The sequence below is a fragment of the Nerophis ophidion genome, linkage group LG06, assembly GCF_033978795.1.
Source record: "Nerophis ophidion isolate RoL-2023_Sa linkage group LG06, RoL_Noph_v1.0, whole genome shotgun sequence".
Lineage (NCBI taxonomy): Eukaryota > Metazoa > Chordata > Actinopteri > Syngnathiformes > Syngnathidae > Nerophis > Nerophis ophidion.
The window spans coordinates 30,093,567-30,113,723 of record NC_084616.1 but is presented as its reverse complement, the minus strand read 5'-3'; the positions used below and the strand labels follow the sequence as shown (position 1 = coordinate 30,113,723).

The 20,157-nt window shown below is 42.2% G+C and overlaps 1 protein-coding gene across 4 annotated transcripts in view; it reads left to right on the top strand.

Moving 5' to 3' along the window:
* Window positions 1-20,157, top strand: part of rarga (retinoic acid receptor gamma a) — a 102,105-nt gene that overhangs the window by 73,152 nt on the left and 8,796 nt on the right. For all 4 annotated transcript variants that reach the window (XM_061903319.1, XM_061903317.1, XM_061903316.1 and 1 more), the window contains 5 exons: window positions 11,156-11,304; window positions 11,568-11,709; window positions 16,553-16,716; window positions 17,046-17,222; window positions 18,547-18,751. In XM_061903319.1, the coding sequence (XP_061759303.1) occupies window positions 11,156-11,304; window positions 11,568-11,709; window positions 16,553-16,716; window positions 17,046-17,222; window positions 18,547-18,751 (837 nt within the window). The remainder of the gene's footprint in view (window positions 1-11,155; window positions 11,305-11,567; window positions 11,710-16,552; window positions 16,717-17,045; window positions 17,223-18,546; window positions 18,752-20,157) is intronic.

Here is a 20,157-nt window from a genome sequence, read left to right as displayed (position 1 = left end):
CGTCTTGGAAACGACTTGGTACAACTGCTCAGTCATCAGATTTCTCTCTAACCTACTGTCATGTCTTTGAACCAGGACTACACATTTTTTGCCTCACTGTGAACTCTGCAAATAGCCTCGTGCACAGATGTGGAAATGTCCATGTTTATTTTAGTCCCGGTTCTGTTATAGTCCGATTTTTATTTATTTATTTTGCACACAAGACTTTCCCTGCCACAGCGATTATATTTCCTCTCGTTTCACCGCTTGCTTTCCCAGTGCCACTTTCTTCTTACACATGTATGAACTCACTTAATCAGGTTCCCCCTGCAGCCACTGTGGCTGCCCAACATCTTTCCTAATCTCTCAGCAGAAGCTGACATTAACCAGGTTTCTGACTCCATTTAAACGCACACTATTCAGCGCGGGCCAAGAGTACATCTCTTACACAAGAAATGTATTCTCACTCCACATACTTGGCACATTCGCAAGCAGGTATAGGTGCTCCTATCTGGCTACAGTACATGACTTTACTGCAGTCGTGCTGTCTGTAGGCCAGGATGTGTCAACTCCTTCTCCGAAGTCTGAGCATGTTTGCCAAAAAAACCCTGAAAGAAGCAGCCAGCTATACTGACAGACAGGAAGCCATCCAGCAAGCAGTGAGGCGCTGCTGGGGATGATTTACAGTATGCTTTCTTCAAGAGTGCGAGTGACTGCAAGATACACACTCATGGGCAATCTTGTTGGAGTATGTGGTACTTTTTCTTGATCTGTGTATCTTGTATAGATGTGATTGCTCTCAAAAAGTAGACATTAAATTAACTCATGCCACACATCACAAACTGAGACATTAGTGCTCACTTGCAACAGATTACGAAAGAAATGACATTACACTAGTCATTTCTTGCCCACAGTTGGGCAACTCATTCAGTGCCAAGTAGAAAGTGAAAAACTAGGTAGTAGGTCTGAGATGGGTTTGTGCCCGTTACTGCAGTTTTAGTTTCAGAAGTCACCACAGTGACACGGATGGCAAATAGCCGGAAAGCCACAATCGTTTCCTGGTCGCTCTCTCATACACAATCTTCCTCTTGGGGTTGGTTTAACAGAAAATGTTGCTGTTAATGTCCTTTTGTTCAAAGTAGAATAAAGCAGATAAGTACATAGCTACGCAAGTATTGGGACATTCTGAAAGACATCAACATTTGTAAATGTGCGTGTCTGTGAAAATCAGCTTGTGGGACAAGAATATCACAATTGCTGTTGTGGTTCAGCCTAAAGGTTAAGGTCTGGACTCTCAAGTCCTTCCACACTGAATTCCTCCAAGTATGCCTTGATGGGTTTTGCTGTAGAAGAAAAGGACTTTCCTTACACCACACAAACACTGGGTTGTCCAGAATGTATTGGTACGTTTACAATGAGGGAACTAACTGTTCTTGCCAACTTTATTCACTGAATACAAATATCTCCCATTTATTTTGTCCAGTAGGTGCATGCTTCTAAGAAGATTTAGTACTCTTGCATGGACAAAAAGCAAAGGGTCTCCCAGTGTGTGCGAGGGGGATGGCTTGTTCTAGTCTTTGCGGGCGGGCGAGCTTGTTCCGTCACATTTTGGTGTGCAGTGCTTCCCTAATGGGTGGGAGTGGAGTACTACTGTTGTTGTTTACATTAACCTCCTCTCCCCTCACTTCCTCTGACAGAGCGAGGCTGCAGCCACAAACGGGCTACTTCTACTTTTGTAGGTTTCTATTGTTGTGGAGAGGAAGCAATAGTAATTGAATGAGGGCTGCAGACCTTGCCAGAGACAGACAGGTGAGAGCCAGGGCTACAGATGGTGAGAGGAAGTCTGGGAGGACAAGAAACAACCCCAAGGATCAAAGATGTGGGCTTCCCTTTTCTCTCCTTGTCTCACCCGTCTGCTTCCTTTGCCCTCTGTCTGCTTCCTTGCCTGCCCATCACTTCTTCCTGTGTTCTTGACATGATCAGTGGCCCAAGGCTGATCCACGTTGCTAGATTTGGGTTCACTCTGCAGTCATTTAAGAAAAGCTGTGCTTTACTCTCTTCTGGTGGGCAGATGAACAGTCAGCTGGAGCTCACCACAGGGATGAGGGGCCAAATATTTTCCACAGAACTGCTCTTTACTGTTTTCTTTATCCTGAGTTTGCCATGAAAATCATTTGATTTAAATTATATTTCCTTTTAATTCCCTTTTCTTGAATTTTGTACAAGGACTTTTAAAGGAAACCTTTTTATGGCGTTCATTGGGGACAGGCAGTTTGGCGTTTGAAGGCAACTTGTATGTGTTTTTGACAGGGTTGTGTGTAGCAGGAAAAGGGGATGCTTGTTGCCAAATGTCGGCTTGGCTGACTCCATCAAGAAAATATCAAAAGGCTCTTTATGAGGTGCTGTAAAGAAGAAACTGTGTTTTGAGAGCACTAGCAGACTGCAAGGGTAATTCCAGTTTTTAAAATGTGCCCCAAGGATAGAGGCTTGTCCCACCTGCTGCCTTTGCTTCTCTGCTCTGCACTTTTAACAGAGGTGGTGGGTGTAGTACAGATGAAGACTTGAGTGTATGTTTGTACGTCGTGTCGTACTCAAAAGTCCCAAGATTTCTTCTGCAGCCACTGTGGCACCTGTGAGCAAACACGAAAATGTTCTACAATCTGTTCTCAGATTTGATGTTTGCATCATGCGGCCACAAGCCAGTCTCACTCTGTTTCATGACTTTCTGTGGATTCTGACAGACTGGTGTAAATTCCTGGATGAGTGTGTGCGCAAATGCGTGTGTGTGTGTGTGCGTGTGCGTGTGTGAGTGTTTTTATCGCTCACCCACCCCCTGGTCAGGAGGGCGCCCACTAACCACACACGAGGAGACGTTTTACAGTTGTACACCTTGTTTCTAAAACACAGCTAAACAGTCATCTGTGTCCCAGGCGAGTAGGTTTTTGACAGCTGTTGAAATCTTTGTCTAACTCCGCACCTTTAATGAAAGCAACAACACACACATTCCTCCTTCCTGGCTTTTGGCTCAAGCTCAGTACAAACTAGGGGTATTCAAACACATTATTTTAGGGGCCTCATTTCCAAAAATCTAAGGACCAGGGGGTTGGACCTTTACTATTATTCGGAGAAGCCGCATCCCATCCATCCATCCATCCATCCATCCATTTCCTACCGCTTATTCCCTTTGGGGTCGCGGGGGGCGCTGGTGCCTATCTCAGCTACAATCGGGCGGAAGGCGGTGTACACCCTGGACAAGTCGCTACCTCATCGCAGAAGCAGCATCCCCTACAGTAGAAATTTGATTTTAGTCTATCTACATTTCTTATTCGACAGGAGCGCTCTGCTGTTTTAAAGGACCTTTTTCAAAACAGCTCGTCAAAGATAATCTCTTTGACAGCAGTCTAGTGTTTTTAAAAATCTGCTGAAAAAATTGGATTCTATCTCAAGTTTTTTTTAACTGAACTAGCGGGCCATGAGTGTATATGATAAAAAGTAGAAAACCTAAAAGGGAACTTTGAGGAACACCACTAGCTGCATCTGGAGTAAACAAACTACAACAACTACCTTAGTTACATAAATATCATTACATAAAATCAAATGACTTAAAGGGGTGCCTTAAGGAAGGCCTCATTTATGTAAATAACAGGGTTGGACCATAGCAAGGTTAAAATGTCAATGTAAGGATCTACCAATGTGTTTATCGGGGTCCATGTTCCTCTATACAACAGGCCAACTCTAGTGTTTAGGATTTTGCAGCAAAATTTTTGTCTCCCATGTTTTATTTAACTTGAGTTCTGGCACTCGGGCTGCCGGTTGAAAAGCCCGAGTACAAACCATTTCTTTGTCAATTGTGGCCATGTTTCATTGTGTCTGCGTGTGTTTTTTGTGTGCAGGCCCAGGCCTTGTGTAACTCACACAATGGACTCTTGATAGACTTTTCACATGAAAGCTTGCAGGTGACTCAATTGTGTGCGGTGTGGTTCGAGCAGAGCAGCGGAATCATTTGAGCTGTAGGAAAAATAAAAGGGTGTAGCAGAAGCGGCTACAAAAGCAGTGACGGAGATCCTCAGGAAAAACTGGCACCGAAAAAGGGGAAGGAAATGAGTGTGTTATGTGCGTGTGAGACCTTGCAGCAGAGGCCTCAGAGGGATGGCAGGAAGACGTGGGTCGGGAGACAAAGAAGAAAAGTGGCACTATAAAAAGGGTGTGGTACTTTCATTTCCTCTTTTTTTCTGCCACTCCACTTGGTGTTTGCACTGAGGTAGAGAGCCAAGGGGCAACCACCAAGGTGCCAGAAACTCCTCCAACCCACTGTTCATCCTCCTCCTCTTCAATCTGCTCCCCTTCTGCTGCTTCTGTCTGGCTGGTAACACACAAGAGAGACCTACTTTGTGCCCTTCTGTCACGCGTCGCCTACGAGTCTCACACAAAATTTTATCTGCTGACGCTGAGTGCGTCACAAACACGCAAGCTTTGCAGGCTGTTTAATGAAGGTAAAGATAAAGACAAAGGACCTGCATGCCTACGCTCGCAGTCACACGAACTGCAAAAACACAAACATAATGAGCCCCTCACACATCGGGCATTTTAATGGGGAACAGTGGACTGTAAGGAACAGGCCGCCTTTACAAAATCAAACTGGAGGCTGGCGTGAGCGTGCCTTGTGCTCACATAAACTACAGAGATGGACACCTTCAAATAGGACCTTGACAACATCTCACACACTATATGCGACATGGTTCTCACGCTGTACTCGCATGCCGAGGCTGCACTTCGGGAGCAGCATCGCATCAAAGATTCACTCCCACAAGTCAAGTCACGTAGACACAATCTGCAGGCCTATTGTGAAAGAATACTTGTTATGCTGCCAGGCCGTCATATGCTGCTCAGTTACAAGCAGGCTGTTGCAACACCGAGCACGAGCCGCATAGTCACGCCTTTGCTAGCATACATGAGAACACTCCCATTTTCAGTCGAGTGAACAACAGGCGCCTTCTGTGTTACCAGAAACTCCACACGCTTTTCTTCCTGCCCGATGCTGATATATCTGTTGAAGCCAAAGCGGCGCAGCTGACGTGACCCAGAATTTAAAATAATTGAGCTATGTGAGGTCACCTATTCCTGTCATGTGCAGTTAATATTCCCTCCTAATGAGGCTAACGATTCCACGCATTCCCGGCCACTGTCAAGCTTTTAAGTGCAACATAAGTTGTTTGTGTTTGTTCCTGGTGTTAGGATACTGTTGTTTGCAGCCACCGACTAGTATCAGGTTGTGTATGTATGCATTAGGCCTGATCATGGTGTACAGAGCGAGCACTAAGGCCATGTCTATACTAAGTCGTTTAACCCATTAAACAAATAATTATTTAGCTTAAGCCCCGTTTCAGCCACACAAAACCAGCGTTTAAGGTCCCCCTCCTCGGACAAATGTTTAAACGGGTAAGTCAGCCGTGTATTTCTTGAATCTCCGGCACTTAGCATTGTATGGACTCATTGCTCGTTTACAAAGTGAGTTTGGAGAGGAAGTGACGCCAGAAAGACCACGCCCACACAGGAAGTGACATCAGAAAGAACGGCCACAGCCAGCTTCATAATATAGCGGTTTCGTAACTCGGAGCTAACCAGTAGAAATATGAAGGCGAGTCATCCATCTCCTTCTTCTACATGTACAGTACACAGGCTTGTGGAAATCACACATGAATACCTTAAAAGAAAGCGATTGCATCTATTTGGAATATAACACTTCTCAGACGGAAAGAGAACTTTCGAATGTCTGGCCAGGTCAGCTGTGTTTCTATTTTGCGAAAATCTTTGTCCATTTGTCGAAGGAGAGTCAACGAGAATGCAAGCGCCCGTGGATGTGATAAAAAAGATAGCATGTGCTTAGTATTACCTGGCCGTCGAGGAAAACGGCAAATGCATTTGGACTGGCAAAGTAGACTGTATCAGTTATTGTCCGCCATGTATGTCGCTGACTTGACGTCAAGGTCCAGAGTATATAAAGTCACCAAAAACGAATGGACAGTGAAGGTGAAGGCAAAACAGTGAGGAGTGTCCTGACCGGATATCTAGATCCCTAGTTAGATTGATGTAAAATGTTTTTACGTGTCTTAAAAAGATTTGATTAATTTATGATGTCTCAGGTGGGATTCACTACAATAGGGCCCCGCACACTGGATTCCAGTTAATTGAAATACCACAACACTGGATATTGTTAAAAAAAGTTCCATTTAAGAACTTGCACACAAAGCAACACTAGAGATGACTATGACGTGTACATTTTCCGCGGATGCCTAGTGGGTCGCGTTGCGCCGGCGGACGGAGGGAATCCTAAACGGTGGCATTGTTGTGTGTGGACACGGATAAGTTTAGGTGTGATTTACCTTGGATAACCTTATCCGCTTAGTGTAAACGGGGCCTAAGAGAAAGGATTAGTAAAGTGATACCTGGCAGGAAATCAACAGTAGCAAGTGATAAGTGTACTATCCCCCTTATTGCCTCTTTTAAACACTCCGCCCACCTGTCCAAACAACAGCAGCCACCCACCTATCCCACTCTTCTCATCTCATCCGTCCATCGTCGACTCGCAGAACTCTGCCGGCGGCTTGTCATGTAAATGGTGCCCCAGGCATCGGGGCGCTGATAAGACGGGCCTCCCATTTCACAGGGCTTTGTTTTCTAAACAGTGATGAGCTGAGTTGAGGAGACCAAGGGGAACGGGGCTCACGGCAGCTGTCTGAATGGGTCCTCTTACCCTGGCGCCTTGGGCGAGTTGGCTGGAGCGGGTTAAATGAAGTCAGCAAAGTCATGAACTCTGGAGGAACTACCTTTAAACTAGTGTTCTTCCAATAGTTCTCTCCGACATAGCCTCTCATCTGCACGCTTTCTTCTTCCAATTAACTGACATCAACCAGGGTTGATGTTACACATGGTTTGTGCTTTTTTTCCTGACTTGTCAGCACTCTCTCTGGAGTCTCATTCGCTGCTGGTATTATTGCATAAAGGTTCAAGCCACGTTCATAGGCTTGCTGATCTCCCGCTGATCCCCGCTTCTTTCTTACACTCCGGCCAAGAAGACATGAGGCCTGCTGCCACAAACTTCAGGTTTTATGTTTTATTTGAACATTTGGCTTTGAGTTGGCTGTAAAAAGAAATCAAAAATCAAATCCAAAATAATAATGGAAAACATCTTTACCCCCAGCAAACCGTGGCTCAATGAGAAATTAAAAGTGGATCCCTAAAAGTCAAAATTGTATATGAATACCAGATGTTTGGCGCCACAGACAAAATGAAGAATATTTCTGTTGCACTAATGAAGAAGCTAGTAGAAATGTCAGTTTGGTCATGAACAAGACCTTCCTTCACAGTGTCCTCCGCTCCCCCTTTGCCCCACTGCCCCTTTTCTTTCCGATCAAATTCCTCCATTTATGCCCCTTTTTTTTTCTTTTTGAAGTCCCCCTTCACTTGTAAAAAGCCAAGCTGGTGGTTTTCACTTCAGCCTTGGGTGTGAGAGAGGAAGAATTGGGGAGGCGCAAGGGGGGGTTGTAGGTTAAGTTTAGGCTAGCCCTCTGTGCTTTCCATTGAGGGCACTGGGGGTGGGAGGGTGCTGTAAAAGTTAGAATTTTAGAGCCTCCCTGTTTTTTATTTTATGATTGGCTTTTTTTACGGGCTGGGGGCTACAGCTGGTGGTGTGAATAGCTGCCCAAGGTGACTGAGTCCCAATAAAGTCAGGGCCAGCCCGACTGGGGCCTCCAGCCTAGCTATGGGACCGCCTTTATAGGCCGCCTTACGAGCCGAGGCCTCTATTAAAACCTGGCAGGGCTGCACCGAGGAATTTAGGGCCAGGAAACAAGTAAAAAATAGGGTTTGTGTGTCAGGGGGTGGTGGGTTACCAAGTTGAAGGGGGGGTTGAAGTTTAAGGGTGACTAATGGGGCAAGTTGAAAGAGGTGTGATGTGTGACGAGGGCCTGACGCTATGTGTGTTAGCACATGTTTGCATGCATCTCAGACCTGCATCAGTTCCACTCAGAGTACAGTTAGGTTTAATGTAGCATTGCTAATACATGGCTTCAAGTCACATTGTTCTTGTCACAATTGTGTTGAAAAAACATGTTATAGTTTATAGTTGTGCATGTATACACTGTCTGTAGTATGTGTGTGTGTGTGCGTGTGCGTGGGGGGTGGGGGTGGGGGGGGTAGATATTCTCACGAGGCTGTGTCAGTCTGTGGAATGAGGAGCAGCCAGTTTTGACTGGCTGTCACCTGGTCTTATCGGAGGAGCTGTCAATCAATGACAACCACACTAAAACAATTTTGTCAACAATCCATACATTCAGGAAAGTGAAGAAGTGGAGGCTGGCACGTTGTTAATTTATCTCTCCGCCAGTATCTTTTCAATAATCCTATCAAGGTGTTCCAAATCCATTGGAACCTCGATTTACAGACATAATTGGTTCTTCAACAGGGTGCGTCAGTAGAAAAAAATTAAAGCAGATTTCTCTATAATAAACAATAAAAACACAAATAACCGACAACGATCAGTATTTCAATAAAGGTTTTTGCACTTTTAACACAATATAAATAAACAATATAAAGGAAGGTCAATATAACAAGGGGGTGATAAATCAACTATCTCACAACAACAACTAGCTATACCAGACCTGGGCAAATTAAGGCCCGGGGGCCACATGCAGCCTTTTCAGCTTTTCCATCTAACCCCATGGACATTCCCAAATATTTTTTTTAGATTGAAACTGTAGCTGCCATTATGATGTGCAGTGATGTTTTCTAATGACCGTAAGTCTTCCACTATACAAAGTATTTCAATGTTTGGAATCTGCGATTATGGATGATATACCAGTTACTATGGTAATATAATTAGTTAACTATGGTCATCTAATTAGTTACTATGGTCATCAACATCACAGCAGCTCAGACGAGGCACCAAGCAATGTGGGCGGGAAGCGTTTCCACAGACGCAGAAGGCTATTTTTACAACAAAGTTCTAAAGCTTAGTGATATATATATTGATCTCTGGGGGGAATTCAGCAAATATCAGATATATCAGATTGTAGGTGAGTTTATTTTGTACCCTGCGTTCATATTTTACTGTTTGTTGCGTTTCACGTGATTGTAAAATATGTCGATCGAAAGCGGGCGTGACATTCATATTTTGTCAATATTCAGTGTTTTATCGTTCATAGAAAAATGTAAAATTCCATTGCGTTTTTTAAGGCGGTCTGTCATAATGTTTTTAGCATTCAATCAGACATTATTGTGAGGTTTTGTATTATTGTTCCTAAAAATAGATATACCGACCACCAGACACATTTTTTTCTCTAAATGTGGCCCCCGAGTCAAAATAATTGCCCAGGCCTGAGCTAAATAGTTCTCCTTATCTCCTTACGCAGCTGCCCTGTCTACAAACACACACACACACGCACGCACGCAAGCACGCACACACACACACACACACACACACACGCGCGCGCAAACACACACAAGTCCTGTAGAACAGTGGTTCTCAACCTTTTTTCAGTGATGTACCCCCTGTGAACATGTTTTAAATTCAAGAAGCCCCTAATCAGAGCAAAGCATTTTTGGTTGAAAAGAAGATAAAGAAGTAAAATACAGCACTATGTCATCAGTTTCTGATTTATTAAATTGATCATTTATAGTGGTCTCTCTTGAAATGTTTGGAAAAAAATATATAAAAATAACTAAAAACTTGTTGATAAATAAACAAGTGATTCAATTATAAATAAATATTTCTAAACATAGAAGTAATCATCAACTTAAATTGCCCTCTTTGGGATTGTAATAGAGATCCATCTGGATTCATGAACTTAATTCTCAACATTTCTTCAGAAAAAAAGAAATTTTTAACATCACAAAAAATCTAGCTTTCAATATTGAATATTGCATTGTTGCCTTTCTTTTCACAGTTTATGAACTTACATTCATATTTTGTTAAAGTATTATTCGAAAAATATATTTAGAAAATATTTTTGAATTGTTTCTATTTTTTTTAAATCTCATGTACCCCTGGACATACCTTCAAGTACCCTCAGGGATACGCGTACCCCCATTTGGGAACCACATCTGTAGAGCACTCACAGTTTGAAATCACAAAACTCCTTAACTGTATCGTCCAGGTCACTACTCTAATTAGAAATAAAACATCAAATCCACTTTACCTTGCCGGTTTGCCTTTATTGTCTGTGGTGGGTGGGAATCGGAAAGAAGTGTTCATAACGCTGTGACAACTTCCTGAGTTTTTCAAATCACACATCGCTTGTCAATTGCTTTCTTTGGACTCATTAGGCGAGCAAAACTAGAAAAAAACATTTAAAAAGCCTGCCCATAATAGATGTGCTTACAGGTACCAAATGGCTGCCCTGCTGGCACGCAATGGGTGGATAAAAAATGTTCGTACACTGAAACAAGGATCGTACAACAAAGCTTTTTTTTTTTCGGTCAGCAGTTTGTATATGGGAAAGTCCGTATAATGAGGGTTGTGTAAATCGAGCTTCCACTGTCATGCTATTCTGTGTGTTGTATGTGTACATTTACCTGTATATGTATTACATCCATTCATCTGTCCATCCATTTTCTACTGCTTGTCCCTTTCGGGGTCGCGGGGGGTGCTGGAGCGTATCCCAGCTGCATTCAGGCGGTAGGCGGGCCCTGGACAAGTCGCCACCTCATTGTAGGGCCAACACAGATAGACAAACATTCACACTCACATTCACACACTAGGGCCACTTTAGTGTTGCCAATCAACTTATCCCCAGGTGCATGTCTTTGGAGTTGGGAGGAAGCCAGAGTACCTGGAGGGAACCCCCTCAGTCATCCATTTTACTTATTTGGATACAGAAGTAATATTGTTAATAGACCTTTCTTTCTCCCTTATGCGTATGCTTGATGACAAAGATCTGAGCAGGCAATGACTATTTTGATTTTTTGTGTTCTGTTCCGGACTTTCCGCATTCAAACAAATCAATGGAGGAGAAAAGAAATGCCAGCGGCTGTCATTTCATCCCTGAAAGCAATTCTAAACAGTCAACATGCTTCATGTATTTGTATGCGTGCACCATAGCCGTAGGACAATGATTTCTGACATGCATGCTCATGTGCCCGTCTTCTTTTTTTTTCTCCTTTCCCTCCCCCTCTATAGCGGTGGAGACCCAGAGCACCAGCTCGGAAGAGATGGTACCCAGTTCTCCATCACCACCTCCCCCACCTCGGGTCTACAAGCCCTGCTTTGTGTGCCAGGACAAGTCCTCGGGGTATCACTATGGGGTCAGCTCCTGCGAGGGTTGCAAGGTGAGAAGATCCTGCAGTAGTAACACAACTCTAGCATTTGGCAAATTGCTTTCAAGGCTTCCATTACTGAAGGAAATTAAATCTTCAAGAAAAGAAAAGAGCACGGGGACTGCAAAGTTTAAAAATAGAGAGGACCGTCTCAAAGGAAAGGGGAAGCAGAGAAACAATTAAATGTCACATACTTTTTTTGATGTCTTGGCATTAACCGAGAACGTCTCCCCTGCCCTTCTCCCCTTTGGTCTTGGTTGTTCCTGATGCTCCAGGGTTTCTTCCGTCGCAGCATCCAGAAGAACATGGTGTACACCTGCCACCGAGACAAGAACTGTCAGATTAACAAGGTCACGCGCAACCGCTGCCAGTACTGCAGGCTGCAGAAGTGCTTTGAGGTCGGCATGTCCAAGGAAGGTAAGTGCTACAACTACATCTCCAATGCTTTCAAAATATCATTATTTTTTATCCATTTCACTTCTTCCTGAATGTTCTAAACGCCTATTTATTTAATATTTCAAGAGTCTTTGCTGACATCATGTAGTTCCTTTTTAGACCACAAACCATCCATCCATTTCCTACCGCTTATTCCCTTTTTGGGGTCGCGGGGGGCGCTGGCGCCTATCTCAGCTACAATCTGGCGGAAGGCGGTGTACACCCTGGACAAGTCACCACCTCATCGCAGGGCCAACACAGATAGACAGACAACATTCACACTCACATTCACACACTATGGCCAATTTAGTGTCGCTAACCTATCCCCAGACTACACAGACTGAATGAACAGTGCCTCTGCTGGTTGCAGCCAAATAGTGCATTACATTTTGCCTTTAGTTTGACTATACAGGGGGGTTGTACTAGGACATTGGTACCTCGACTTACGAGTGTTTTGAGATACCTGCTGTGTCTTGGCTTTTTTGTTGTGCGTTTTAAAGGCCTACTGAAACCCACTACTACCCACCACGCAGTCTGATAGTTTATATATCAATGATGAAATATTAAGATTACAACACTTGCCAATACGTCCTTTTTAGTTTACTAAATTCCAATTTTAAATTTACCGGGAGTTTCTTCTTGAAAACGTCGCGTAACGAGGACGTGTACGCGTGACGTCACGGGCTGTTAGGAAATATGAGCGCTGCACACACACACAGCTAAAAGTCGTCTGCTTTAACCGCATAATCATACAGTATTTTGGAGATCTGTGTTGCTGAATCTTTTGCAATTTGTTCAATTAATATTGGAGAAGTCAAAGTAGAAAGATGGAGTTGGGAAGCTTTAGCCTTTAGCCACACAAACACACGGTGATTCCTTGTTTAAAATTCCTGGCGGTGAAACTTTACTATGGATCACAGAGAACATGGATCCCGACCGAATGTCAACCAGCAGGTTTAGGTGAGAAAATTGTGGTAAAAAGTCGCTTCTTACCGGAGATCAGCTGAGCTTGCGCTGTCCATAAAGCTGCCGTCGACTTCCCTGAGACACTGCGTCAAGACACCCGTGGACACACACCTCCGGCTAAACTCACTAAAACACTAGCAACACAATAGAAAGATAAGGGATTTCCCAAAATTATCCTAGTAAATGTGTCTAAAATCATCTAAATCCGTCCCAATGCAATTGCGTTTTTTTTCCCAACTTGTTTTTTTTTTTTTTTAGTCCGTCGCTATCAATATCTATAGGTTACTGTCTTATAAGTACCGCGCGCTAACCCATTGCGCCACTGGAGCTTCACGGTGGCAGAGGGGTTAGTGCGTCTGCCTCACAATACGAAGGTCCTGCAATCCTGGGTTCAAATCCAGGCTCGGGATCTTTCTGTGTGGAGTTTGCATGTTCTCCCCGTGAATGCGTGGGTTCCCTCCGGGTACTCCAGCTTCCTCCCACCTCCAAAGACATGCACCTGGGGATAGGTTGATCGGCAACACTAAATTGGCCCTAGTGTGTGAATGTGAGTGTGAATGTTGTCTGTCTATCTGTGTTGGCCCTGCGATGAGGTGGCGACTTGTCCAGGGTGTACTCCGCCTTCCACCCGATTGTAGCTGAGATAGGCCCCAGCGCCCCCCGCCACCCCAAAAGGGAATAAGCGATAGAAAATGGATGGATGGATGGGCTATCAATATCCTCAAACACAAATCTTTCATCCTCGCTCAAATTAATGGGGAAATTGTCGTTTTCTCGGTCCGAATAGCTCTTTATGTTGGAGGCTCCAATTTTAAACAATGTAAAGATGTGAGGAGCCATCAACATGTAATGTCAACGTCTGCGACTTCCGGTAAAGGCAGAGCTTTTCTGTTAGCGACCAAAAGTTGCGAACTTTATCGTGGATGTTCTCTACTAAATCCTTTCAGCAAAAATATGGCAATATCGCGAAATGAGCAAGTATGACACATATAATGGACCTGCTATCCCCGTTTGAATAAGAAAATCTAATTTCAGTAGGCCTTTAAAATGCAAGCATAAATTTAAATTACGAGCCTTCCTTTCAAATGAATCCTGTTGGATCAAAACATGGGGCCTTACTCGCTAGCTTTAGCTTATAACTACAGATTTGTTTTTCAACTGTTGGAATGGGGAAAGGTAGTGTGAAGGACAGTGTTGACAAAATGGTAATTATTGAATTAAAGAAAGAAATCATCAAAAACATGAGTATGTCCTCTCTCCAAAATGAATACTGTACATTGTTATTACATCACTTCATAGAGTTACTGCAGTTCTTTGTACTACATTCTATTATATTGTTGTTATTCCTGTACTATTCAAAAGTTGGTTTCTATTAGTAAAATACATTTGACATGTTCAAATTGTGCACATTTAGAGGGTCCAAGTTAAGTTAAGTTAAAGTCCCAACGATAGTCACACACACGCTAGGTGTGGTGAAATTATCCTTTGCATTTGACCCATCCCATCTTCACCCCCTAGGAGGTGAGGGGAGCAGTGAGCAGCAGGGGTGGCCGCACTCGGGACTCATTTTGGTGATTTAATCCCCAATTCTAACCCTCAATGCTGAGTACCGAGCAAGCACAAATCCGATTTATTTTAACGAGTGACGTTGATTTGAGATAAGAGTGTTTCGAGTTAAAAGGCTTGTTCACAGAACCAATCCTTTGTACATGTTTAACATGTACATTAAGGTACTAATGTAATCTGTACCAAAGAGTCGGACTCGTATAAGCAATTTTTCCAATCAGAAATAGAGTAAATCCGATTAATTCCTTTCAAACACCCAAAAGTATTAACACAAACACATATTATAGAGGATACTTATAATTTTGCACGCTAAGAACTGCAAAAATACATAATTAACAATTCATTGGATAAATGAACATTTAAAATCACTTCTACCCTTATTGAATATTCTTGAATTCAATAGTGGTTCTCACCTTATTTATCAAAAAGCTGGTTGGGCATTGTTTGAATTTTACCAGTTCCAGTTCCGATTTCCATTCGTTGTTTCAATTCCTGTTTCTAACGATTATCAGTTTCGATTTCAGGGTCGTTATAAAGGTTTGCATGGTTAAATGAGGCAGCTGACCAGAGTCCCCTTTATTAATGAGACAAAAATGTCCCTTTTAAAAATAAATGGTGGAGGTTACTTCTTCTTTATTGTTTGGCACATACACGGCAGCTATTTCTTCTAGTCTGGCATTAAAACAGATATCGAAATTTCCATGATGACTCTTAACCAGTGGCGGCCGTGCGTTTCCCTCTTTCAGTGATGTCCGACTTCAATAATTACCTCTCAAAATACCATAATTTATGTCACCACATGACCACTGCTGGAGAAATACTATACAGAAACACATTTACACACTTCTGGGCTTTGAATCACCACCAACAGTGTACATAACAGTTTATTTTCTGGCGCATTTACAAATCAATAAACTTGCATCAGCAATTAAAACATATCTTATGTACTGTCAAAATTCAAATTGAAAAAAACATAAAACGTGAAAAAATAAAGAAATAACGTATCTGGACTCACAATCTGTAGAAACCATTCGAGCTTCCGGGGCTGGCTGACATCGTCTCACAAGATGTAGTTTCTCTTCAAATATCCTTCTTGAAAATGGCCTTTCAAATATATGTGTTGTCTTGTCTAATCTTAAAAGATGCGGACGAGGCGTGTTGGCTGAGTTCTTAAAGTTTACTCCACGAGGAGCTCATCAAAAACATACTGCTGCTGGCTTGACGTGGCTACTGCGCATGCTGGGTAATGGAGTTCTTGTGTTAGCTAGCGCATAACATCACAATATATATCTGCCTTAGGCCATCTAGAAAGGCTTACTGACAACAACTCGTGATCTGATTGGCTATCACAACTGTCTGTCAACTGTATGTCCCACCATTGTTGATTCTGAAGGCATGGCAACATAAGCTAGCCGAGTTCTGATTGGATGAAAACTGTATAAACTAAAAAAAAACAGTGCTGGATGGAGCATTATATGACATGAGGAGAATATAAATACTTTTAGATATTTAGGGAAAATAAATTTAAAAAATGCTTTCATATTTAAATATGATCAGGATTTTTGGTTATCTTATTAGGCCAGCAGAGACGGCCTTGCTGGCCCCGACGGCACACCACTGCTCTTAACTGTGCCCAAACTACTCCAAGAAGGCACGCACAGCGACTGTGTCCTCACACGACATTGTTTACATCAACAGTTGCAGTCACATGCATGCACATTACGGCACAACACGTCACACTGTCGCGACTACGCAACCCCAGGGCAGTATGCTACGGCTTTCTCTGACCCCACGTTGGGTTATTGTGCAGCTTTACTCGGACACACTCAAGGAGAAAACACATTCTGATTCGCCGTCATGTTGGCAGTGTTTCATGCTACCTCGCTTACATCGTCTTTGCATGTGGACATCCGGGTGCAAGTGGCAGTTTGTGGCCCCCGCGCACAGCCCTAGGGACATGTATGTGGGTGTAATGTTTTGTGTGGGATGTACGTTAAGACCGGGATCACATTGTGCCTCTGCTATTAGTGGATATCCTGAAAGGAAGGAAAGTATGGGAGGAGGGAGCGGAGGGAGAGAGTTGACTATGCACGGCAGTCAACTTGATAGAGAGATGGACAAGGAAGAGAGCGGCGATAAGGAAGAGATAGCCTGCGTCCAAGCTGTGCTAAAGGAAATATGTTAATGCTGTTAAGGGCAACCTCAGTTTTGGTTTCCACTACCGTGCACAAAGCCCTTGTGTCAACATTCCCTGAGCTCACTGCATTTTCCTGTCTTGCTTTTCTTCACTCAGCGGTACGCAACGACAGAAACAAAAAGAAGAAGGACGTGAAGGAGGAGGTGATGCTTCCAGAGAGCTATGAGCTCAGTGGAGAACTGGAGGAGCTTGTCAATAAAGTCAGCAAAGCTCACCAAGAGACCTTCCCCTCACTTGGCCAACTGGGCAAATACACCACCGTAAGTTACTCGCGCACACGCATACTTTTTTTTAACTTAAAGCACAACCGAGCATCATTGACAGTTCTCAAGTTGCAACTAAAGACATACATTCACCATATCTTGCCCAACATAGTGGTGGCTTGACTAATTCAGTTCCCCATTTAACCATCTGTGTGGCCTCCCAGTGATTGATGCAACATGTAAATGGATTTCTTCCTCCTTGATGGATGTAAAATGTAAATGTCTCGCAAAGGCTCGGAAAACACGCTCGATGCAAACAGGGTTGCGCTCCGCCTCCACAAGCAGCGCGCTGATCCGTCTGTGCTTTTGTATGTTTGTTTGTTCAGAACTCCAGCTCAGACCACCGTGTCCAGCTTGATCTGGGCCTATGGGACAAATTCAGTGAGCTGTCAACCAAATGCATCATCAAGATTGTGGAATTCGCCAAGCGGCTGCCAGGTTTCACCACCCTCAGCATTGCTGACCAGATTACACTTCTTAAATCTGCCTGCTTGGACATTCTGGTAAATAGATAGCTTTATTATCTTTTCTCATTAACAAAATAACTAGTTCTTAAATGAAGAAATACTTACACCTGCTGGAAAATGGTGGTAGTGCAATAATATTTTAGTCTATCCATCCATCCATCCATTTCCTACCGCTTATTCCCTTTGGGGTGGTTGGGGGGCGCTGGTGCCTATCTCAGCTACAATGGGTACACCCTGGACAAGTCGCCACTTCATCGCAGTAGTCTAAATCAGGGGTGTTCAAACTAGTTTTCATTGAGGGCCACATCGCAGTTATGGTTGCCCTCAGAGGGCCACTTGTAACAGCAAATATTATACAAATTTGCCTATGCATGTGATTAATGTATATACTTTTTACCAATACAGTAAAAAAAAAAAACTAGCAACTCAATTACTTGTATTTTATTGTAAAATGTACAGTTTTTGTTTTTTCAAATATTTTACAACATATTACAGTAAATGGAAAAACAGTACCACTGAAGTACCACTTACAGAAAAAAACATTACGGTACAATTTATGGTGGATTTGACAACATATGACCTAAAAAGGAAAAACAGTTCCTCTGGTTGATTGGCAACACTAAATGGTCCCTAGTGAGGGAATGTGAGTGTGAATGTTGTCTATCTGTGTTGGCCTTGTGATGAGGTGGCGACTTGTCCAGGGTGTACCCCGCCTTACGCCCGAATGCAGCTGAGATAGGCTCCAGCACCACCCGCGACCCCGAAGGGAATAATAAGCGGTAGGAAATGGATGGATGGATATTTTTTGTAATTCTAGCAACTGAGCAGACAATTTTTACCATGGAAAAATATGGTACGTTTTTTTTCCATTTACAGTAATACATCGTAAAAACATTTTACTGTAAAAAACAAAACAAATTCAGCTCATTCAATAGAATTTTACCATAAAAACAGTGGTAAAATTTTTTTTAATTTACAGTAATATTCTGTAAAAAATATTTTTTATTTTGAAAAAAAATGTTTTGGAAAGTATAATAACACATACTGGAAAATATTGCATGATATCAAAGTTGAAAAAGTATGCAATTTCATCCAGTACATACATTTTTTTTCGGTCAAAATGGAAAGAATGAATACCTTGAGTATGAACTAATATGGTACTTTGTTCACGCATATTATTTGCAGACGTTCTCGGGCCATATAAAATGATGTTGCGGCCCATATCTGGCCCCAGTCCTTAAATTTAACATTTTTATTCTGACCCTGCTGTGTATTGGGTATTAATCAGCCCTGAATAGAAGGCAACATTATTGAATTAAATTAATAATAAACACATTTCCATCCTCTTTTTCCCATATAGATGCTTCGGATCTGCACACGCTACACTCCAGAGCAGGACACCATGACCTTTTCTGATGGCTTGACTCTGAACCGAACGCAAATGCACAACGCTGGCTTTGGACCCCTAACAGACTTGGTGTTTGCCTTTGCTGGCCAGCTTTTACCCCTGGAGATGGATGACACAGAGACTGGTCTTCTCAGCGCCATCTGCCTCATCTGTGGAGGTACTGCAGCAGGATTTGATAATCATTTGCCTTTTTAAAGGGGAAGTGGTCTTGGTCTGTAACAGTTAGGGGCTGACAAATTTAACGCTTTAATGCAGATTATCACCCAAGCACGTTCATCTTAAAATAGCACAAAAGGTGTTCATATTGATCTGGATAAAATATTTGTTTAGATCATAGGTGTCAAAATTCAAGGCCTGGGGGGTTCAGATCTGGGCCGCCACATTGTTTTATATGTTTTGCAAAAGCCAATAAAGAATACCGTATGCGTTAAGAAAGTACTTCGTAAATGTAATCGATCTTTTCATTTCAACAGAAAAAAATGCATATACTGCATGACATTTTTTTTTACTTTAATATGATCTAACAGTTATTATATCACCAAATATTCCAAACGTGTTTTTTGTTTAAATAACAAAAAGTCAAATATCTGTGTGACTTTTTTTTTGCACCGATTTATTTTGAATACAACAAACCAGCTCCACCACAGCTGTCAAACTCAAGGCCCAGGGTCCCGTTCTGGCCCTCCAAATCATTTAATGTTGCCCACAAAAGCCTGGAAATTATATACTTAAATAAAGTACTTACAGTATATTTTCTTACTAAATGTGCTCGTTCCATTTTGACAAAAAAAAAAATACATGTATTTAAAATTGCATATCATTTATACTTTAATATTATCTAGTAATTGTTCAAAAATAAAATCATCATACATTTCAAAGGTTTAAAAAAAAAAAAAATCTAATTTCAAAGCCTGTTATCAATCAAATTGTACAATGTAAAAAGGACAATAGAGTTTGTGGTTAAAAATTACCAGCTCAGATTTTTACTGTAAAATTTTTTACTCAAAAACCACTGTAAATTGGACTGTAACATTTTGGCAACTGAGCTGACAGGTCTTTTCTAACTGCACATTTTTTTTCCCCGGTGTATGTAAAAGCTATGATATTCAAATGCATAGGCGATTGTATAATATTATCATGAAGTGAATCCCTGTACATTTATATTAATGAATTATTCACGGTTACAAGCGGCCCTCTGAGGACAACCATAACTGTGACACGCCTGAGCTACACTGTTCAAGCAAATAAGCATCTACGATACAATATTTTAATCTAAAAAAAGGAAACGATTGTAATATTCAAAGAAAGTAAAAAAATAAATACAAACCCCGTTTTCATATGAGTTGGGAAATTGTGTTCGATGTAAATTTAAACGGAATACAATGATTTGCCTATCCTTTTCAACCCATATTAAGTTGAATGCACAACAAAGACAAGATATTTGATGTTCAAACTCATAAACTTTATATATTTTTTGCAAATAAGAAATAACTTAGAATTACTTGGCTGCAACACGTGCCAAAGTAGTTGGGAAAGGGCATGTTCACCACTGTGTTACATCAC